At 41.6% G+C, this 22753-nt stretch overlaps 1 protein-coding gene across 1 annotated transcript in view; it reads left to right on the top strand.

Annotated features, from left to right (window-relative positions):
* The window catches only part of LOC126368964 (uncharacterized), a 29207-nt gene extending 9546 nt beyond the window's left edge, over positions 1-19661 (top strand). Inside the window, exons 3-5 of the mRNA XM_050013231.1 lie at positions 2600-2719; positions 14208-14354; positions 19161-19661. Coding sequence (XP_049869188.1) covers positions 2600-2719; positions 14208-14354; positions 19161-19586 — 693 coding nt within the window. The 3' untranslated portion in view covers positions 19587-19661. The remainder of the gene's footprint in view (positions 1-2599; positions 2720-14207; positions 14355-19160) is intronic.
* The last annotated feature ends 3092 nt before the right edge of the window (positions 19662-22753 follow it).

Genomic DNA, 22753 nt, shown 5'->3' with positions numbered 1-22753 from the left:
AGAGACGGATTAAATTCCGGAAGAATATTTTTGTAATCCAAATTTTTATTTACTGATGGTGCGCTTTGATTTAACGGCTGCGATGGGAGAGCATCTTTAATAGTTTTAATTAGTTCGACAACCTTCTCTTGCTCTCTTCTCAAAGCCAGCTCGCGATCAAGCAAGCAGCGACTGCGGCTGCGGCTTTCACCGCGGCTGCGGCTGCGTCTGGCACGTGAACGGCTCCTCCTAGAAGTCTCCAGACTACGGACTCCGTCTCCTCCGTCCATTTCCTAGAACTCGTAGAATAAAATTGTAACCATTAATGACTAACCAACATTTGAATTTTAAAGAATCTAATTTTACTGTTTTTGATGATAACTCGAAAATGGTGCGTCCGGGGCACATAATTATCCGCCAGATTCTACCATCCAGATAATAAATCCGAAGAACAATCCGGAGTGTTCGGTCGTCCGGATATCCGGACAGCATGCCCTAGGTGCATCTAGAGAAAATAGACAATATGTTTGACCCCTTTCATCAACCTCCGTAACCTCAACCTGGTATCATCACATGTGCTGTTCATATAGGATCTATTATTGTTACTAAAGAACACCCAAAACCTGCTAGGGGATGGATAATAAGGCTATGATAACATTTTATTCACAAAAACGTAAAAGTTAAAAATATTTGTGTAAAAATCTCGTAAACTATGCATGTGACCTTACAAACGACATCTTCAGTAATCCCTTATAACCCTCAATACCAGCAAGTTCTACTAATTTATGATAATAATTACAATGACTCTTAATGATATTAGGCCAAACAAAATAATTACATTTTATAATTTAGTATCTAAATAAAGATTCAATTACTGAAACCAGATTTACCGGACCATATTACATATGTACTTACATACATATACTCACGCCTGTAATCTCTAATGGGGTGGTCAGCGCCACAAGTAATCAAACACAGCTTGCAGCCACTGTTGATACGAAATCCTAAGATACCATACATACCAAACCACCATATTATGTGGCCTATAAGAAAAAAAATGTAAAAACAACACATAAATTATCTTGTAAACTACTTATATGTCTGGTCGCAATAACAATGAAATTTTTGTTACCGCTGTATTCATTAGAATTAATCTTTACCAAACATAATAACCCTTTACGACAAAATTTCACTATTATTTCCTTTAGTATATTTTATTTTTAATTTTTTTTTAAATGTAGGTATGTACGTAGCATTGGATTAATTAGGTCATTCATTGAAGTTGAACATATCAATAGTAATACATTCATTTTTGTTTATTTTCTGTAATCCGTACGTAATGTTTAGAATGTGGGTAACTCTTCGAAATAAAGACAGGTTAAATAACTATAGGTACCTACTATTTGAAATAAAAGTTGACTATGCATAATTGAAACAATTAGAGTCTCACTAATAATTAAAGAATAATTATAATTCAAACAACACTTTTCCACAGTTAAACTTACAAACTATCCAGCTTGAAAAATGGTCACGCGTGGCAACAAAACATTCCAAAAACGTAGGTACTTACCACTTCTGATATGTAGTAAAAATACGGAAGAACAGTAATCACACTTATTTATTCTGGTATCAAATAACACTTAACTTGGTAAACACGTCCGATGTCGACAAGGTCCCCAACGCAAGAGAGCGTGTATCAATCCGTCCGATTTGACAACCCCATTCTTGTGTTGCCATTTATAGAAAAATGTCTTATAACTGTCGACGAACAATTCAGCCTAACACACGCCTCACCGAGCTTTCTGTTATAGAACGTGATAGGAGCCGTATCGCCGTCTATAATGGTCGAACCAACTGTATTAATGGAAACTGCACTTCATATAAAGGATAAGATAAGATCAAAGAAAAGGATAAGATAAGTGTTAATGATCGTGACATATGTCATTTGTGGGACGTGGAACGTCACTACAAGGGGGTAGCGGGAGGCGAGGAAGGCTCCAGCGCCGCCATTCGGGATTGGACCGCAATAACGCACGCGCGTCAAGGGCACGTCCCTTCTAACGTCAAGATGACGACCTTTATAATTATTTTGTAATCTCTTTCTTAGTAATACATTACAAATATGTGAAGTTGTTACTGGCGGTTTTACTTCATGAAGATCCCTAAAACACCTGTCTCATCGGCGTAAGAAGCTGCGGCAGCGACTCTTCCATGCGGGACTGGAGCGAGAGGAGAGCGTCGGCAGAGCGGTCGAGGCGGGCCTTAACAATCAAATCAAATCAAATATACTTTATTGCACAGAACTAAAATTTCAACAATCAGACATAACACATGAAAACAGTACAATTTAGGCGGCCTTATTGCTCTAGAGCAATTTCTTCCAGGCAACCACCAAAAGGAAACAAACATTTGCAAACAACTTGGATGCGGGATGGTGCAATAAAAAATAAATACCTAAAAGTAAAACTAAAGTTAATAATAAATACTAAACAATAAGGTAGGTAGGTAGGTGGTAGGTAGGTAGGGGGATAGTTAAGGTAAGGTAGGTAGGTCATAGGTAGGATTTTAATGTTTAGCAAAGAAACCAATAAAATATATAAACCAATCTTTTCTTTTCCAGGTACCCGTCCACATATGCCCTGAGGGCCTGACCTGCAACGCTCACGAGGGCAAATGTTCTAACAACACGGTTCCAGAGTGTGACGTCACCAATTCCGAGTACCAACATACTTGTGAGCAGGTATGACGTCATGATTAAGTCTTAAGGAAAATCTTGTTGAGGTAAACTGGTAATTAGGAAGTTGTTATGTAGAATTCTAGAGCATTTTGTTATACTCGCATACTACTACTATACTATCATCCGATCTATGATAACTTCAGGACCCCGATACCGACCCCGCCGGCGTGGTCGACGATTTCCCTCAATCAGCGCTTATCGCTATCGACCCACCAGGGTCGATTAATTCTTTCAAATATTTTTCCTCTCAGACGACGCCCTGAGCCAAAGTTCGCGCCCAACTGGGCACCCTCAGGCCTGTTGTCTTAAACGTTGTACCAGGTGGGAGCTTTCAGCGCTCCCCATTTGTCCGGCCAAGTAGTTAATACCGTCCGCGGCAAATCTACAATAATCACGTGAAAAAAAAGATGTATGATAGCCCGGTTCGGGATCCATGATAGCTCGGTTCGGAGAACTAGCTTATTTCGTAATGTCACAAGTTGAAATCTAGCTTGGGCTCTAAACCATTGAATTTTAGGCGCATTAGGGCTTATTGTCATTATGGCCACCGACTTGCAAATGGACTGCTTCTCATTTTGGCTACTTCTCATTAGAGTTCGAATTCACGTAAGGATAGATAATGTAATGTGGCCGACTTTGCAAACTGACGTATGTGCATATTTAAAAAAAAATAATTTGAGTCTAATTGACAACAGCAAAAGGTGCAAATCAGATTAGCCAAAAAATTCAGATGCGTCAGCGACGTTAGCGACGAATTTATATCATGTGGTTATCAGGATTTGTGCCCGCTTAAAGGCCCGCCACCTGCCCGCCCGCTTAAGGGCTTGCTCTATATTACATGGGACTCAAACTCAGTTCGCGTGGGACACAAATACTTAAGTCATAAATCCAATGGCCCTGATTTCTTCTGACACTTAATTTTATTTTAAGTTATACCTGTCATATTCTTATTCACCGAAAAGGAGAGGGACGGATTATTGACAGCTGTTAATTATAAAATGAGTGAGTGAATGAATGAATAACCTGAGCGATTCACATAGGCACTGTAAGGGCCAAAGCTGGGTTCCGGCTTCAGCGCTCCATCTTCAGTTGTAGTTGTAGGAGTTGATCGTTAACTCAAAGATTCGTTAAGTAGGTTAAATTGTTTATTACGTGTTTATTAGCGCTCGTGGCTAGTACGTATCGTTTACGTTGAGTGACCGTTTCACACTGACCCACTAATATAATCGACTGCGCATCGCTACCAAAAGCAGGGCGCAACGTTAGCAAATTATGTTCGGTTGAAGACCGTACATGCTCCCAACTTATAAGAGGAAAGAAAAGTAAATTAAAAGGGTGAAACGATATGATTCGTAAAAGATCGTGTAACCAATACAGCACAGTACAAAATTTACAAGTTACTTAAATATCTTAAATATTTCATTGCCTAATTAATGCTAGATCCGTTATCTGCACTGAAGTATCTCCGTAAAGGTTTCTTGGGTGCAACAGCTGCGTAGGATGGCTCCCTCTGCTGAAGTTCCATGCTCTGACGGCTCGTCGTAGTCGTAGGTAGATTTATTTGTACTGCGTGCGTTGTCCTTTCCTTCTTGCCATTAATTATTCGACGGCATTTTCTTATAGAATAGTATACTGCAGCAGATATGACTCCTACTAACAACAGGTACAAAACAATGTATTGGTGGACGTCGTGAGTAGTTATCTCGGCGTTTGGTAACTTTTCGTTGTCTTTCTGCTGTTTCAAAAGTTTGTCTATGGTGTCGTGTAGCTTGCTTTGATTAAGGGTGGAGGAGTTGTTGTTTATTCCACTGAAGTCAAAATGCATCTCTTCCGTTAGATGCATGTTCACATCCGAAAGCTGGAGCAGGCCAGGATCGACGTTCGTCTGGCTTCCAAAATGGTTGAAGGCGAAAAGAGTCGTATCCTTTTTCTGAATGACACACCCTTCCTCCAAATCTAGTGTTCCAACTCTCTCCGTGTTCGTTGTCATAACATTATTTCCGCATATGACTCTAGCGTGGCAATTTTTGCAACAAAAATAAAGCCATCTGTTTGTTGTATGCAATTTGATCCACTCGTCGGAACATTGAACTGCAGTTGTTATGCAATGCGGATTTGTTTGCTGTCCTAGTATTTTTGCCTCGCACGGCGCCAGTTCACTATGTAGGCTTGAAATCGGATAGTTCGTGTTACAAATGAAGTTTATCTCATTTATTTGTACACATTGATTAACATCATCTTGGCTCATAGATATGTATGTATCTTTTCTGAAGTTGGCTGCTATGTGCGTTGACGTAGTTGTTACCTTTATGACGTCATCGTTAGGCTGATACATCGGGAGCGGTATTGCTCGAAACACCTGATAATCATCGTCACTCGTTAGCGGTATGTGCACTTCTAGCAGTAGGTATGATTGCGTAATACGAGCCTTGACATAAATAAGCTTGTAAATGTCTTTTAAGTTATGTTCGATATTTTTTACAGGTAACGTGAGCCGAGTCGATATTCTCGCTGCAATCATGTGTAGTTCGTGAATTAGTTGTTTCGGGGTGAGCAGGTGGATGTCCAAATGGCCGTTGTGGATGTTCATAAGGGTATCCAAAAGTAGTTCCTGCGTACGTTTCAAGTTAGTTAAGATCAAGCTGGCTGTCAAAGACGCTGCGTTGATTTCGTTCATGGAAGACATTAATTCCACCTTATACACGATTTTGTTCATGGAATCGTTAGCTCTCGTTATGTAATCGTGTATAACGTCCAGTTGCTGCTTCATGAAGTTTTCGTTGGCTTTGATCAAGTTATTTTCAGATTCGACTATGCTCGTTTGATTCTTAATTAGCTGCAAAAGATAATTTTCGTTCTGCTGGACTTGTTCAATGTCGTTTTGGTATTTCGCAGCAAAATCTTCATCCAAAACACCAAATAAAGTTCTTGCCAGGTTACCTACTCCGTTAAAGTAACCTCGTTTTCGGCGACTTAAATGTTGTTCCAGCAAGAGGGTGTTATAGGCAGTCAGCTGATCGAGTTCGTGTTTTAGTTGCGACACTACTGGTTCGCATGGCTGTTTGTCGCTTCTTTGACATAAATGATCGATATTATTTATGTATTGTTTTATCCTTGAAGTTCCTTGCCAGAAACTTGTTAAGTTGTAGTAGACTAAGAGAGTCCATTCATCGTGGATGAGTTGCAGGTTTCCTATTTCATCAAAATAAATTGGTTTGTTGGCCTTGATTGGTGTAGTTTTCAGTGGTGACGTCATCGGTGTGGCGACAGCGGCAGCACTCGACGTTGATGTTAATGTAAACAAAGACAACAACAGTATTGTGAAACAATTCTTCCTCTTGTGGCATTTAGTTGTGCGATCTCTCTTAGTAGGTTGCTCTCGTGGCATATCGTTGCTACTACTCTCTATCGTAGTTTCTGTTATCTCACGTTTCGGAAGAGGTGCCAGCTTAGTTATCGGTCGCTTGAGGACGTTGTTCTGTGTCTTGATAGTAACGACACGAACATAACCGTCAGCTCCAGGATGTAGGGTAAGTACTCGTGCCATAGCCCATTTCCCAGGAGGCAGATTATCCTCTTTTACAAGAACTAAGTCTCCAACGCAGATATTTTCCTTCGGCTTCAACCATTTGCTCTTAGTTTGCAATTGGTGAAGGTATTCGTTAGACCACCGACGCCAGATATGGTGTTGCATCTGTTCAACCAGCTTCCATTTATTACGGAGATCTATTTTATCTTCAGAGCAGTCCTCTTGAGGCAGCGACATCAGTGGTGTCCCGGTAAGGAAGTGACCCGGCGTCAACGTGTCTAGGTCATCCACATTCTCGGTAAGTGGGCATAGCGGTCTACTGTTTAGGCAGGCTTCAATCTGCGCGAGTAGTGTTGTAAACTGCTCGTAATCCAGCTTTTGTTCTCCCAGGACCCTAGTTAAGTGAAATTTCATAGATTTCACTGCCGCCTCCCATACGCCAGCCGCCGTTGGCCATTGCGGGCATAGGAAGTGCCATTTGATTTGATGGTTATTTATTGCTTTGAAGAATTCAGGCGAGGTCATTGTTTTGTATGCGGTGAATTCTTCTTGTAAAATTCGAGCGGCTCCCTTAAAATTCGTGCCATTATCCGAATACATATGCGTCGGAGTTCCACGCCTCGCGCACAGTCTCTTTAGGGCTGCCAAAAATGCTTGAGAGCTTAGATCTGACACCAATTCGATGTGAACAGCCTTCGTAACTAGGCATATAAATATAGCGATATATCCCTTTGTAGTCTTCACTCCCCGTCCTTTGTTTAATTTGACCTCCACGTGTCCAGTGTAGTCCACGCCGCAGTGGGTGAAGGGTCGAGACGGTGTTACTCTCTCCATTGGTAAGTTTCCCATAATTTGATCTTTCTTCGTTGTTCTGAAGCGATGGCATCTCACGCATAGACGGATAATGCTTTTGGCTGCACGCGTTCCACCCACTATCCAGTAGCGTTGTCTCGTGTACGCTAATGTTAACCGCACGCCACCGTGTAACGTGTGCTTGTGTGCGTGTTCTACAACAAGCTGTGTAAGGCGTCCATGATGCGGTAAGATAGCAGGGTGCTTGCTTTCTTCCGGTAGAGTGGTGTTATGCAGTCGTCCTCCCACTCGTAGTATTCCTTTAGCGTCCAGGAATGGAGTTAAATTTAATATTTTGCTTTTTGAAGTTACAGTTCCGTTTTTCTTTAGATATAAAATGTCATCGGCAAAATATTTTTGTTGTGTGGCCAGAATAATGAAGTCATTAGCCTTTTGCAATTCTGTAGTTGACAAACAAATATCAAACTTGTAACTTTTATTTCTAAGCCTTGTTATGAAACGCGATACCCAGGCTAGGCATCGGGTTGCCTGAGTCATTGTGCCGCATCGTTCTAACAGCTGACTTATTATGGTTATCATCGTTTTGTTTGATAACTTGAGCATGACACTCGTAGGTCATGTCCACGTTTGTTATGAACTCCTTGCTTTCAAAGTCGGCCTTACGTCCCGTTTTTAGCCAGCTAGGTCCGTGCCACCACAAATCGAAGTTTATAAGCTGAGATGGCAGTAATCCTCTACTAGCACAGTCGGCAGGGTTGTCCTTTGATTTGACGTACTTCCATTGTGTAGCGGGTATTATCGAGGTTATGATTGCCGTTCGATTAGAGACATATTTTTCCCAGTTCTTATTGCCTCCTTGCAGCCACGCCAACACGACCTGGGAGTCCGTCCAGCAATGAATGGTAAGTTCATTTTCCGATAGTGCAAGCTTGACCTTCTCCATAAGCCGCGCCAGTAGAAGCGCGCCACATAGTTCTAGTCTCGGCAGGGAAGGTTTCTTGTTCAGCGGCGCTACCTTGGTTTTTGACGTAAGCAATGTTGTGACGCATTCTCCTTGTTCGTTAGTTGTTTTGGTGTAAATTACGCAGGCGTAGGCTTTTTCGCTTGCGTCACAAAATCCAACTAATTCAATGTGCTTACTGGCACTATTTATCCACCTCGGTATTGTTATTTCGGATAAATTTTCCAAATCTGACTGGATTTTTCTCCATTCTTTCGCCGTTTCGTCGGGTATAGGTTCATCCCAGGTAAGTTTATTATTCCACAAGTTTTGGAATAATATTTTAGCACTGACTATGATCGGAGCAAGCCACCCGAGGGGGTCGTATAGCTTGCTTATATCCGATAATAACATCCGTTTAGTTATTTTCCCGTTCCGTGCAGTCAGGCTCCATTTAAAACAGAAGTGGTCGAGTGATGTATTCCAGCCAAGTCCGAGCATTTTTGTTGGTGTATCCTGTTTGAAGTTAAAGACGTTTTGTTGACTTTTCTGCTCCTCGGGGAGATCCTGAAGGACATCTATATCGTTAGTTGCCCATTTTCTCAGCGTAAATCCGCCCCTGCGTAACAATTCGAAAAGTTGTTTTTGTAATGTTCGCGCGCCTTCTAGTGTATTATGCCCTGTAATGACGTCATCCATATAGAATTGGTGACGTAATGCTTTATTTGCAATAGGAAACTCGTGTCCTTCGTCATCTGCTAGTTGCTTTAGCGTGCGCATAGCAAGGAACGGGGCTGCTTTAGTCCCATACGTTACCGTACACAGTTCCATCTCCTGTAGTACATTGTTAGGAGATGAACGCCAGATGATCTTTTGCAGGGGCCTTTGATCTTCGTGTAAAAATATGGCGCGAAACATCTTCTCGATATCGGCAGTGAGAGCGTATTTATAGCTCCTCCACTTGATAATGAGAGAACAGATATCTTTTTGCAAGTTGGGTCCTGTCTCCATGAGATCGTTGAGACTGTAGTTGCTGTCCGTTTTCATAGAGGCGTTAAAAACGACCCGCAGTTTGGTGGTAGTAGCTTCCTCCCGTACGACCCCATGATGAGGTAAGAACGCTTGCAAAGACGTGGTTGATGGTCGCGCGGCAGGTGTCATATGACCCAGTTCTACGTATTCGTCGATAAAACGCTTGTATTGTTCGGCGAAGTACGTTTGCCGTGCCATTTTCTTTTCTAGTTGTAAAAATTGAGCGACAGCTTGAGGTCTTGACTGTCCCAATTTGTCTTCTAGATCTGCCTTCATCGGCATCTTAACGACGTACTGTCCAGTACTCAGGCGCGTAGTGGTTTCCATGTAATGTTTTTCACAGAAATCACTTCGTTCAGTTGTCTCGTTATCCTCGTTAATCTCTTCCGCTTGCCAAAATTTACTTATGTTGTCTAACTCGTTGAGCGTGACTAAACAATTAAACGTTCTGTTTACATTGCCGCATAAGATCCATCCTAGCTTGGTATGTTGTGCTACAGGTGATTTATTATCCTGTTTTACCACTCCATCTTGGATTATCAACGAGTAAATATCTGCACCCAATAGGATATCGATGGGTCCAGTAACGTGAAAATTAGGATCTGCTAGTTTCAGGTTCTGTAGGTGCGACCATCTTGTTTCCGTTAGGGAAGTACTAGGCAAGTTATTTACCAATTTTGTCATGACTAGTACCTCTGTAGAAAATGTAAAATCTGAATGTATAGATTTACAGTCCAATGTAAGTAAGCCTTTACTATTTCCGAGAGACGTGCCCACCCCCGAAATGACGGCGCTCAGTTTGCGTCTCTTCAGGCGTAAACGTTGGGCGGCGCTTTCAGTGATGAGGGATACTTGTGAACCCTGATCGAGTAAACCGCGTAGAGTGACGTATGTACCCTCCGCATTTTTTGCCATTATTTGGACAGTGGTGAGTAAGACCTCCGTATCATCACTCGTGCTCGTGACGTTGTGTGCGGCTCGTTCAGTTGAGAAAGATGCTTTATAGCTCTCACTTTGGTCCACATGGAGTAGGGTATGATGTTTTTTCGAGCATACTCGACATGTTTTCTCTGACGTACAATCCATGCCATTGTGACTGAATAAGCAATTCGGACATACATCCAACTTTGCTACCTTTTCGTGTCGTGTTGCTACGTTCATTTTGTTAAATATGTCACATTTCATCAGAGTATGCGTATTCTTGCATAGTGGGCAGTTTAGACGCGCTGCATAGTAAGCGTTTGCCCACTTTCCACTTCGCTTAAAGTTTGTTGCTCTCTGTTCATTAGAATAATTGTTATTATTTTTCGTTGAATTTTGCGCCCAAGCTATTTGTTTCTTTTGAGGAAATTCTTGTTTAGGGACGCCTTGGCCCTGTTTCACCGTTTCAAAGGCAATAAACTTCATCTCAAGAAAATGGATGAATTCCATGAGATTGGGAAGTTCCCGGGGGTTTTCTAAATCGTGGATGTAGTCCGCGTACGTTGCGGCGTCAAGTTTCGGCAATAATAGGTGGACTAGAATAGGATCCCACGTTGATACATCGACGTCTATGTTGGTAAGGCCGTTTATACACTCGTTCACAGTGTCGTGCATCCTTTTTAAGTGGCTTGCCGATGCGGCTTGGATGTTAGGTAGACTGAGAAGCGTGTTTATGTATGATGAGCATAAAAGTCGTTTATTCTCATACCTGTTACGCAGGATGTCCCAGCACGAGTCGTAATTGTCAGCGCTTATATTCAGATGCTGTACGAGCTTTTCTGGTTCACCTTTCAATTTAGATTTCAGTAGCTGCATTTTTTGCGACTTCGTTAGCCACTTGCTCGTATGGATCGTTTCCACATAAAGATCGCGAAAAGACACCCACTTGTTATAGTTTCCGTTAAACTCGGGTATATCAATTGTAGGCGTTGTTTTCTGGCGATTAGTGTCCGCCCAGATTTTCCTATTGATTTCCCTTTTCAGCGAGTCGTGCATCTCCTCTAGTCTGCGGTATTCTTGTTCATAAGTCGGGTCATCGAGTACGTAGTCGAGCTCCCAGTGGATTTTATCAACAGCTTCCCACCTGGTTTTCAGTATAGCTAAACTATCGTCGAGTTCCCACTTATCCTCTAATGCCATGACGTTGATTTTAGAAGCCGTTTTTTCAAAGGCACTAAAGTTTAAAAATTGTTTCCGCAGAAGTTTTCTGTTATCCTCCGAGATTTTCATATCCGTTAACCCCGAAGGATTATTGTTATCCTTAGATGAACCTGCCATTTGGTTATCTTCCATTCGGATATCAGTTGTAGGGCATGGTGACATGACAGATAAAGATAGTTTTTCCTTTAACATCCTCTGTCGTGTTTTCTCGTATAAAGCTACCGTTTGCTCATAAATACCTTCTGTGACGTAGTCCATGTCAGGCGTCACAAGTGGTGCAAGATTCTCGTGATTCATGCTAAACTCAGCCCAGTGAGCCTCCAAAGCCTCTAGACGTCTTTCTAGATAACCCAAATTCTTCCTTTGAACAGGATCCTTGGCGTAGTTGGAGGTGATTTGCTTAATGTTATCGTAGGTCACCTTCTGTTTCTGAAGGAGTTGATCTACGTTAGTTGCCATCGTGGCGTCAGTTGGAAGCTTCGCTGAAAGAAGTACGTGCAAGTTACACAGTGATATATGCGCTTTCTCAATGCACTTGGTGAGACCCGCTTGTGGGAGGCCAAAAACACCGATTCGCTATCACAGTAACACTAACACAACACTCCGCTAGTAGCTCGAAGGACCATACGATGTAAGGGCCAAAGCTGGGTTCCGGCTTCAGCGCTCCATCTTCAGTTGTAGTTGTAGGAGTTGATCGTTAACTCAAAGATTCGTTAAGTAGGTTAAATTGTTTATTACGTGTTTATTAGCGCTCGTGGCTAGTACGTATCGTTTACGTTGAGTGACCGTTTCACACTGACCCACTAATATAATCGACTGCGCATCGCTACCAAAAGCAGGGCGCAACGTTAGCAAATTATGTTCGGTTGAAGACCGTACAGGCACCTTACTAGTAAGCAACCCGTTTGACATGTGTTGTCAACTTAATATGGTCGGGATATTCGCGAATGTAAAGTTTTGAGGGGATTGTTTTTTCTGCATAAAATTGACGTGTGTTTTATTTATGCCTGTCGATTACTCGTCACTTTCCTTTTCGGCGGATAAGAAAATGACAGGTATAGCTTAAAATAAAATAAGATAATTATACTGTGTATCGGAATCAGCACCAATATATTTCTTGCTACATAATTATGTTATGTAATACAATATGTACAACACCGCTAAACAATTGTAAATGTGAATCGAGATCGTTATCGAAAACAAAAATCGTTGCAAAGTTCAAGGGAAGATTAACTTGTAAAGTGCATTTGTAAAGTCATATCCTGCTTCTTTGGCTTTTTATTTTTTTTATTTTATCGTGTGTGTTTTTTTTTCTGGTGTCAGGGATACTATTGAGCCGCCAAAGGCCCCTGACATGGCTCACGTAACGACTACTTACTTACATCAGTGAGTAGTAACCGGGACCAACGGCTTCACGTGCCTTCCGAAGCACGGATCATCTTACTTTCGGACAATCTGGTGATCAGCCAAAAATGTCCTTACCAAACTAGGGACCACAAAGGAATTTTTGTGATATGTCCCCGCCGGGAATCGAACCCGGGACCTCCGGATCGTGAGCCCAACGCTCAACCACTGGACCACGGAGGTCGTTGCTTCTTTGGTGTAAATGGTCGACAGCAAGTGGACGGAAAAAAAACGATGAAAACTAAACGTACAGCTCTATTTACGTAGTAAATAATTAAATAGTAAGGGCAATAGTAAACTCTTTCAAATTCAATTCAAATTCAAAAATATCTTTATTCAGTAGGTAACATAGTTACACTTTGAATCGTCAATTTTTACATACTGAACGTCTCATCCGCCTAAAACTACTGCAGCTTCTCACAACCTGTATAGCCGGGGAAAAAAAGCTGTAAGAAAAACCTCGGCACAGGGCCCTTACCCTTAGACGTTCTTTAAAAAAATAAATAAACATAAAATATTGTTGTTGTTGTTATTGTTATTGTCTCCTATACTTAAAGGTTGCCTGGAAGAGATTGCTACTTAGCAATAAGGCCGCTTATTGTACTAATTCTATTTCTCTTTTGTTTTGTGTTTTGTTTTTTCCTGTTTGTGACATAAAGTATTTGTTATGTTATGTTATGTTATGTTATACAATTGAGTAATTTAGCTGCCTAATATTAGTTTTCAGACAGTTAATCCCATGCATTCATATCTTCCAAATAATCAAACTTTGATAGTAAGGACACCAGATGCTTTTCTTTTTCAAATTGTTTTATCTTGTATCTACTCTTTATTGCCTAGCTTTTAGGCAGATAGGATTATTTATCAAAATTCTAGGTAATAAAGCTCCCGAAGATTCCCGTGTGTATGACTGTATGGGTTTGGGGTTTACGCGGTTATTATCATAAGTAAAACACAATATCGGGACAGATATGTTTACCCTTAGAAAATCATGGATCTACCTTATCTTACTTAGCCTATTTGATCCCACTGCCAGCAAAGGCCTCCCCTTGATTTTTCCACTCCTCTCGACTTTGCGCGATCTCCGGCCAATCCTTCCGATAAGCATTGAGGTCGTCACACCAACTTTTACGCGGTCTTCTTATTCGATGGATACCTACTCCACTCTAATTTCATCAGTCGTCCCGTGATCATGGCAATTGCAACAGCGTTGAAATATCGGGAGTCTCATACATAAACTGCCTATATACGTCCCACTGCTGGGCACAGGCCTCCCCTCAATCAACCGGAGGGGGTATGGACCATTCTCCACCACGCTGCTCCACTGCGGGTTGGTGGAGGTGTTTTTACGGCTAATAGCCGGGACCAACGGCTTAACGTGCCCTCCGAAGCACGGAATCATCTTACTTTTTCGGACAATCAGGTGATTCAAGCCTGAAAAGTCCTTACCAAACAAAGGACAGTCTCACAAAGTGATTTCGACAATGTCCCCATCGGGAATCGAACCCGGACCTCCAGATCGTGAGCCTAACGCTCTAACCACTAGACCACGGAGGTTGTTAGTCTCATATCCCTGATAACGCGGTGAGAACCCGGTATTATGTGTTTTACTTGACTGTATGTGTTTCCAGGTTGGCATATTCCCGGATGCCTTCGACTGCAGGAAGTTCCACCTGTGTTCTCCGCCGCAGGGGCTGCCGGACGGGAGGCCCGCTGACCACCGAACGGCGCTCTGCCCCCGACACTACGGGTACAACCCTCAAACTGCTCAGTGCTCGGTGAGATAAAGTTTATTGTAATGTTTCATACATAAATAACGATTTAATCAGTGTCATGACATAAAGGTAGTACAAAAATATACACAAACAAAAACCAACAAAAAAGAAATGAAAAGCCTAATAATAAAGACAACAAAAGTACACTGCCTTGCTTCTCAGACGGGGAGCGCCTATTCGAACCCCGGTACTGGCAAGTCCAATAAGGTAATTTATTTATTTATTTATAAAGGTACATACAACATTACAGTGTAATCCAATGCGCTGTATGACGAGAAAAAAAGACAATATAAAAACTAATAATATAACACAAAATAAACAATGAATGAAAAAAGAAACAAAAAGAAAAATAAGACTATGAACATGAAAAACAATAAAAAAATACAATTTCAAAATTAAAAGGTAAACTATCACACAAAAAAAAATAATAATAATGGAAAATAATTATACATACATACATACATAAACTCACGCCCGTAATCCCATATGGGGTGGGCAGAGCCACAAGTAATCAAAGACAACTTGCAGCCACTGTTGATACGAAGTCCTAAGATGGATATGATGAACCTTATGGTGAGAAGGGATCAGCCTATCGCCCATAACATTAGTCCATCATGTTAGAGGACGCAATCCCTCTGTCGGTTTTAAAATAATTATAATAATAATTTATCTTAAGTGCAGTTCAACCCACTGACTGACTGACTGACTGACATAGTTGTTCTCCCAGAAGGAGTGTCGGGGGGTGAAAATGATGTATGGGGGGTGTGATCGGGACCTCCCGGTGAGTATGGGAAAACTTCCAGATCTTGGAAAACTGCTCCGCATCAGGGAGACACCCTACGGTCTGGCGCAACTATTATAGCTGGATCAAATTTTTTTTCGCAAAACCTATTTAAATCTTGGTCAAATTCTATTGTGGGTGAAAAAAAATCAAAATGGCGGAAATTCAAGATGGCCGCCATACAAAATTTTGTTTTTTCAGAAAATGCATCGGGAGTAAAAACTGTGTATGGAGATGTAATCGGAACGTCTTGTGGAGTATGAAAACACTTCTCTATCTTCAAAATCTGCTCCGCATCAGGGAGACACCCTACGGCCTGGCAAAACTATAAAACCTGGAGCAATTTTTCTTTCGCGAAACATATTTAAATCTTGGTCAAATCCAATCCCTGGTGAAAAAAAACCAAAATGGCGGAAAAACAAGATGGCCGCCATACAAAATTTTCGTTTTTCCTGAAAATGCCTCGAGGGTAAAAATGATGTATAGGGATGTGATCGGATCGTCATGTTGAGTATTTCAGTACTGCTCGATCTTGAAAAACTGCTCCGCATCAGGGAGACACCCTACGGCCTGGCAAAACTATAAAACCTAGAGCAATATTTTTTTCACGAAACCTATTTAAATCTTGGTCAAATTCAATCCCCGGTGAAAAAAAACCAAAATGGCGGAAAAACAAGATGGCCGCCATACGAAATTTTCGTTTTTCCCGAAAATGCCTCGGGGGTAAAAATGATGTATGAGGAATATGATCGAAACATCACGTTGAGTATGGAAATACTTTTCGATCTTCGAAAGCTGCTCCGCATCAGGGAGACACCCTTCAGCCTGGCGAAACTATCGCACCTGGAACTTTTTTGTTTTCACGAAGCCTATTAAAGTCTTGGTCAAATTTTATCGCCAGTGAAAAAAAACAAAATGGCCGAAAAACAAGATGGCCGCCATACAAAATTTTGTTTTTCCAGAAAATGTCTCAAAGGTAAAATTGATGTATAGGGGTGTGATCGGAATGTCATCTTGAAAAACTGCTCCGCATCAGGGAGACACCCTACGGCTCGGCAAAACTATAGCACCTAGAACTTTTTTGATTTCACGAGACTTATTCAAGTCTCAGACATTTTCTGGAAAAACAAAATTTTGTATGGCGGCCATCTTGTTTTTCCGCCATTTTGATATTTTACCACCAGAGAATAGATTTGACCAAGATTCTCCCTGATGCGGAGCAGGTTTTCAAGATCGAGAAGTATTTCCATACTCAACAATACGTTCCGATTACACCCCCATACACAGTTTTTACTCACGAGACATTTTCTGGAAAAATAAAATTTTGTATGGCGGCCATCTTGTTTTTCCGCCATTTTGATTTTTGTCACCAGCGATTGAATTTGACCAAGATTTAAATAGGTATCGTGAAAACTAAAAAGTTCTACGTGCGATAGATTCACCAGGCCGTAGGGTGTCTCCCTGATGCGGAGCAGTTTTTCAAGATCGAACAGTTTTTCCATACTCAGCTTGACGTTTCGATCACACCTCCCATACATCATTTTTACCTCCGAGACATTTTCTGAAAAAACGAAGTTTTGTATGGCGGCCATCTTGTTTTTTTTTTCACCGGAGATTGGATTTGACCAAGATTTAAATAGGTTTCGTGAAAAAAATATTGCTCCAGGTATTATAGTTTTGCCAGGCCGCAGGGTGTCTCCCTGATGCGGAGCAGTTTCTGAAGATCTAAAAGTATTTCTATACTCAACAAGACGTTTCGATTACACCTCCTATACATCATTTTTACCTCAGAGACATTTTCTGGAAAAACAAAATTTTGTATGGCGGCCATCTTGTTTTTCCGCCATTTTGAATTTTTTTCACCGGCGATTGGATTTGACCAAGATTTAAATATGTTATGCGAAAAAAAAGTTGCTCCAGGTATTATAGTTTTGCCAGGCCGCAGGGTGTCTCCCTGATGCGGAGCAGTTTCTGAAGATCTAAAAGTATTTCTATACTCAACAAGACGTTTCGATTACACCTCCTATACATCATTTTTACCTCAGAGACATTTTCTGGAAAAACAAAATTTTGTATGGCGGCCATCTTGTTTTTCCGCCATTTTGTTTTTTTTTCACCGTCAATTGGATTTGACCAAGATTTAAATAGGATTTGTGAAAAAAGAATCGATCCAGGAGCGATAGTTTTGCCAGGCCGTAGGGTGCCGCCCTGATGCGGAGCAGTTTTTGAAGATCGGGAAGTATTTCCATACTCAACATGACGTTTTGATCACATCCCTATACATAATTTTTACCCCCCAGGCATTTTCAGGAAAAACGAAAAATTTGTATGGCGGCCATCTTGATTTTCCGCCATTTTGATTTTTTTTCACTGGCAATTAAATTTGACCAAGATTTAAATAGGTATCGTGAAAACTAAAAAGTTCCACGTGCGATAGTTTCACCAGGCCGTAGGGTGTCTCCCTGATGCGGAGCAGTTTTTCAAGATCGAACAGTTTTTCCATACTCGGCTTGACGTTTCGATCACACCTCCCATACATCATTTTTACCTCCGAGACATTCTCTGGAAAAACGAAATTTTGTATGGCGGCCATCTTGTTTTTCCGCCATTTTGATTTTTTTTCACCCACGATAGAATTTGACCAAGATTTAAATAGGTTTTGCGAAAAAATAATTGATCTAGGTATAATAGTTGCGCCAGACTGTAGGGTGTCTCCCTGATGCGGAGCAGTTTTCCATGATCTGGAAGTTTTCCCATACTCACCGGGAGGTACCGATCACACCCCCCATACATCATTTTCACCCCCCGACGCTCCTTCTGGGAGAACAACCCTGTCAGTGAGTCAGTGAGTCAGTCAGTCAGTCAGTCAGTCAGTCAGTGGGTTTGTAGCTTTATATAATATAATAATTTATCTTAAGTGCAGTTCACTAGCGCAGTTGACCCGACCATTTAGGACTGTGAAAGTTCATATTTGGGAGTTTATCTCTGACTACCCCAATAGATGTGAGCTTTTGTAGGAGATATAAACTGACCAGCAGCCAGTCAATCGGTGTAGGCTTAGCAATACTCTCCTGTTACTGAGCCCTAAAAATTTTACCCAATTAGCAAGTGTCCCAGATCATAAACGCCATCAACGCAACGCAGTCAGAGGTTATAAAACATTAATTAATAAACATGGGTTCGCGCCCTCTATGACCTTTTTCACCTCTAGGGGTAACTGTTATGTCACCCAATAAAAAAAAACATTCAAATGCGACTACGATCGTCAGTCATTTATTTTAAATTGCCGCCAAAATGCTTAATTCCAGATTTCCATTTTAAAATTAAAATTAAAATAAATTATATAAAATGTCCTAATAAAAGTAACACAATTTATGTAATCTTAACAAATAAAATCTTAAATGCTTAATGGGAGTGATGGCAACATTCTTCCATTTCTTCAACGTCTGCGACGCTCGGCGTTTGCATCTTTGACTAATAATCGTGTGTGTTGTGAGTTGGATTACCAACCTCATCAACCCCGGTGAGAGAACTAAAACCCCTGACATAGCTTACGATACAACTACTCACTTACATCAGTAAAGAGTAACCGGGACCAACGGCTTAACGTACCTTCCTTAAACAGGGATCATCTTACTTTCGGACAATCAGGTGATCATCCTGTAATTTCCAAACAAAACTAGAGACTGCAAAGTGTTTTTTTTTTTATATAATATCCCCATCGGGTTTCGAACCCGGGACCTCTGAATCGTGAGCCTATCGCTCAACCACTGGCACACCCGGGATACTTCAAAAAAACTACCGCGTTTTCTGCAGACACCACATATTGTTATCATAAACGCGCATCTGAGTGTGTGATGTCTAACGCCATACGATTCAAGTCTACTAGTGAACTATGTTCGAGGGGGGGGAGGTAAAGCTAGTACAGACGCTGGTGGGGAGCAGAGAGTTGCCGCCCTATATGTAGTATTATTGCTTATTTTATGCCACTGGACCACCGAGACTAACAAAACCATTTTCTGTTTCAGATACGTCTAACTCACGGACAGTGTATCGAAAAACCGGTGCCTACATGTTCGATAGTCGGTCAAACTGACGTTTTACCAAAGAGTCCTAATCACTATTACGTCTGCTTACTAAAACATGGTTCTTTATACCCTCAAATCTTCATCTGCCCCCATGGCTGGTACTTCTGGGGAGGATTCTGTCGCCCTGAACCGAAAGACGAACAAACTACTGAGAATGAAAAGGACAGCGCTGTTTTCAAAGTTCCCACTACAACTGAAGCCACTACGACTAAAATTGAAAGTTTCTTTTCTACTGAAAGAGCTACGACGTATGCTGCCGATTCGTTTTTGGCGGATAAATTCGATTTGACCAATTACGAAACCATTGACGATCAAGCGCCATCCTTTGACGATTTCACGAATTCGTTTGAGAGTGATTGGTCCTAAGCGGTCGTAAACAGTGATAACTAGAAAATGGCATTGTAGAAATAAATACTTACACTTTAAAATATCATCATCATCAGCCATTGACGCCCACTGCATAGGCCTCCCCCAAGGATCTCCACGACGATCGGTCCTGCGCTGCCCGCATCCAGCGGCTTCCCGCGACCCGCGACCCGCGACCTTCACCAGATCGTCGGTCCACATAATTTAATGAAATATGTTGAAGTTGTATCATTTACTATGTCAGATGCACAACAATTATAATAGTAATATGATGACAGCTCTTTAGGTACAATCTAAGATTTAAGATATCTCAGATTTTCATGCTCAAATCTGAAATGTAAAACAACATAGGTATTTTAACAAAAAACACATGAAATGGATTATTTCTTTATTTACATCTCTGCTCAACCCAATAGGAAATAAGCGTGACTTTATGTATGTGTATAAAAATAGAATAAACAGGGTTACAAATTTTGAGTGGGATGATTTAGACCATGATTCTGAGTTGATATCAAGTGGATTTTCCTGTCGGAAAATTTTCTTACCGCGGAAACCGAAATCAACGCGGACGAAGTCGCGGGCCGCTAGTAAGCTATATAATGTTTATGTATGAGTAAATACAACCCACAACCAATCACGTTGGTTTAGCAGAATACTTGGTGAGGTGTGGGTTCTCACTTCATCTTGCGATGGATGTAGCTCTGACTACCCCAATTGGGATAAAGTCGTGAACTTATGTTATGTTTATATACTGTACCGTTTCACCTTCAATATCAACATTTCCTCCTCTCTTATCACAACAAGGACCACTTTACTACGTCATCAAATACCGCATTCTTTACAATTTCTCCCCCAATTTAACCTAAATTGCGACTCCATAACATGAAGATACTCTGATTTTTTTTACAGCCTAAATTGTGTTTTTTTTACGAGACTTATTGTAGATTTGCCGCAAATGGTATTATAACTACTTGGCCGGACAAATGGGGAGCGCTGAGGGCTCTCACCCGGTACAAAATTTAAGACAACAGGCCTGAGGGTGCCCAGTAGGGCGCGAACCGCGGCTCAGGGCGTCGTCTGAGAGGAAAAATATTTGAAAGAATTAATCCACCCTAGTCGATCGATAGCGATAAGCACTAAAATAAACACAGAAATAGAACTAAAACAAACAAAAAAATAAGAAGGAAGAGGTTAAAGAAGAAGGTTTATAAATTATATATCTACTTAATTCTTAATAAAAACTTTTCACAAACAATCATTACTTCGTTTGATCACTTGAATTCTATAGTCTCTGCTTACCCCGGTGGGAAATAGGCGTGGGTTTATGTTTATTTATATTTTTATATTTATATTTTTTATATTTGAAGAACGTCAACAGAGCATGGAACCTAAATAAAGATGATTAATGTAGCATAGAATTCTTTTAAAAACTCCCCTCATTTAACCTAAATTGCGACCCCAAGACAGACTCCGTGGTCTAGTGGTTAGAGCGTGAAGCTCACGATCTGGGTCCGATTCCCGATGGGGACATTATCGAAATCACTTTATGAGACTGTCCTTTGTTTGGTACGGACATTGCAGGTTTAAATCACCTGATTGTCCAAAACCTAGCTCAGACGCTGGTGAGGAGCGGAGAGTTGCCGTTCTATACGTAAATAGTAGTCCGATGACCGCTGGGGCGGAAAGGTTCTAGAATGGCGACCACGTGTCGGACGACGCTCAGTGGGTAGGCCCGCTACAAGGTGGACCGACGATCTGGTGAAGGTCGCGGGAAGCCGCTGGATGCGGGCAGCGCAGGACCGATCGTCGTGGAGATCCTTGGGGGAGGCCTATGCCCAGCAGTGAGCGTCGTACGGCTGATGATGATGACGAGTATTATTCTATGCCGCAGTAGAGCAGCGTATATAGTATGCTCCTTACCTCCTCCGGTTGGGCTATTTATGTGGGACCCCAAGATACTTCGCTTTCTTCCGTCTACAGTTCTCATTACCACGCTCGGTGGAATCTACTGGTGTCATCTTCCCAGCTGCATTCACATCTGAACAATCGGGTAGACCTTTGTCCATGGAGCGCGGCTTATCGCGCGATCTGCAACTCTCTGGCTTGGTATGGTGCAAGTTTCACGCTGTTGACTTGTAAATGTATGACCAAAAGACAATACTCGATACAGGTGAAAGCGCACCCCTTATTACCCCGATACCGACCCCGCCGGCGTGGTCGACGATTTCCCTCAATCAGCGCTTATCGCTATCGACCCACTACGGTCGATTATTATTTCAAATATTTTTCCTCTCAGACGACGCCCTGAGCCGAGGTTCGCGCCCAACTGGGCACCATCAGGCCTGTTGTCTTAAACGTTGTACCGGGTGAGAGCCTTCAGCGCTCCCCATTTGTCCGGCCAAGTAGTTAATGCCATCTGCGACAAATCTACAATAAGTCACGTCAAAAAAAAAGGTGAATGCGCACCTAGACGCGCCGCAAGCGCCTCGTTTTCATAACCATTTATTTGCTTAAAACATGGTATTTTAACATGGTTAAACTGTAAATAAGTACATCATGTTTTGCTTATAAAAATAGCCACGCAATATTAGTAGTGCGACGGGAATCTTAAACAATTTTATCTTATTGAACCATTTATACATTTTTTTTTTTTTGACGTGACTTATTGTAGATTTGCCGCAGATGGCATTAACTACTTGGCCGGACAAATGGGGAGCGCTGAAGGCTCTCACCCGGTACAACGTTTAAGACAACAGGCCTGAGGGTGCCCAGTTGGGCGCGAACCTCGGCTCAGGGCGTCGTCTGAGAGGAAAAATATTTGAAAGAATTAATCGACCCTAGTGGGTCGATAGCGATAAGCGCTGAATGAGGGAAATCGTCGACCACGCCGGCGGGGTCGGTATCGGGGTCAATTTTGTCCTAAATTGAATAAATGGTATTTTTATGTCACATTGTAATTTATTATATTATATTATACACATATACAAACATCTACGGCGCGCGCGGCTCCTGCGGCGCTAGACGCACGTTCACCTTAAGAACCCAGAAACGTAATGTTAATCTATCAACATGAAAGTCGCGTCAGTTAGCGAGTCATAATAACAAAATATAGGCTCACGACAATCCCATTAGGGGTAGGTTTATTGTTTTTGAGGAATGTCGCCTGT

This window comes from Pectinophora gossypiella, chromosome 8 (assembly GCF_024362695.1).
Source record: "Pectinophora gossypiella chromosome 8, ilPecGoss1.1, whole genome shotgun sequence".
Lineage (NCBI taxonomy): Eukaryota > Metazoa > Arthropoda > Insecta > Lepidoptera > Gelechiidae > Pectinophora > Pectinophora gossypiella.
The sequence above is the reverse complement of the archived record's forward strand: the minus strand, read 5'-3'. Positions and strand labels throughout refer to the sequence as shown.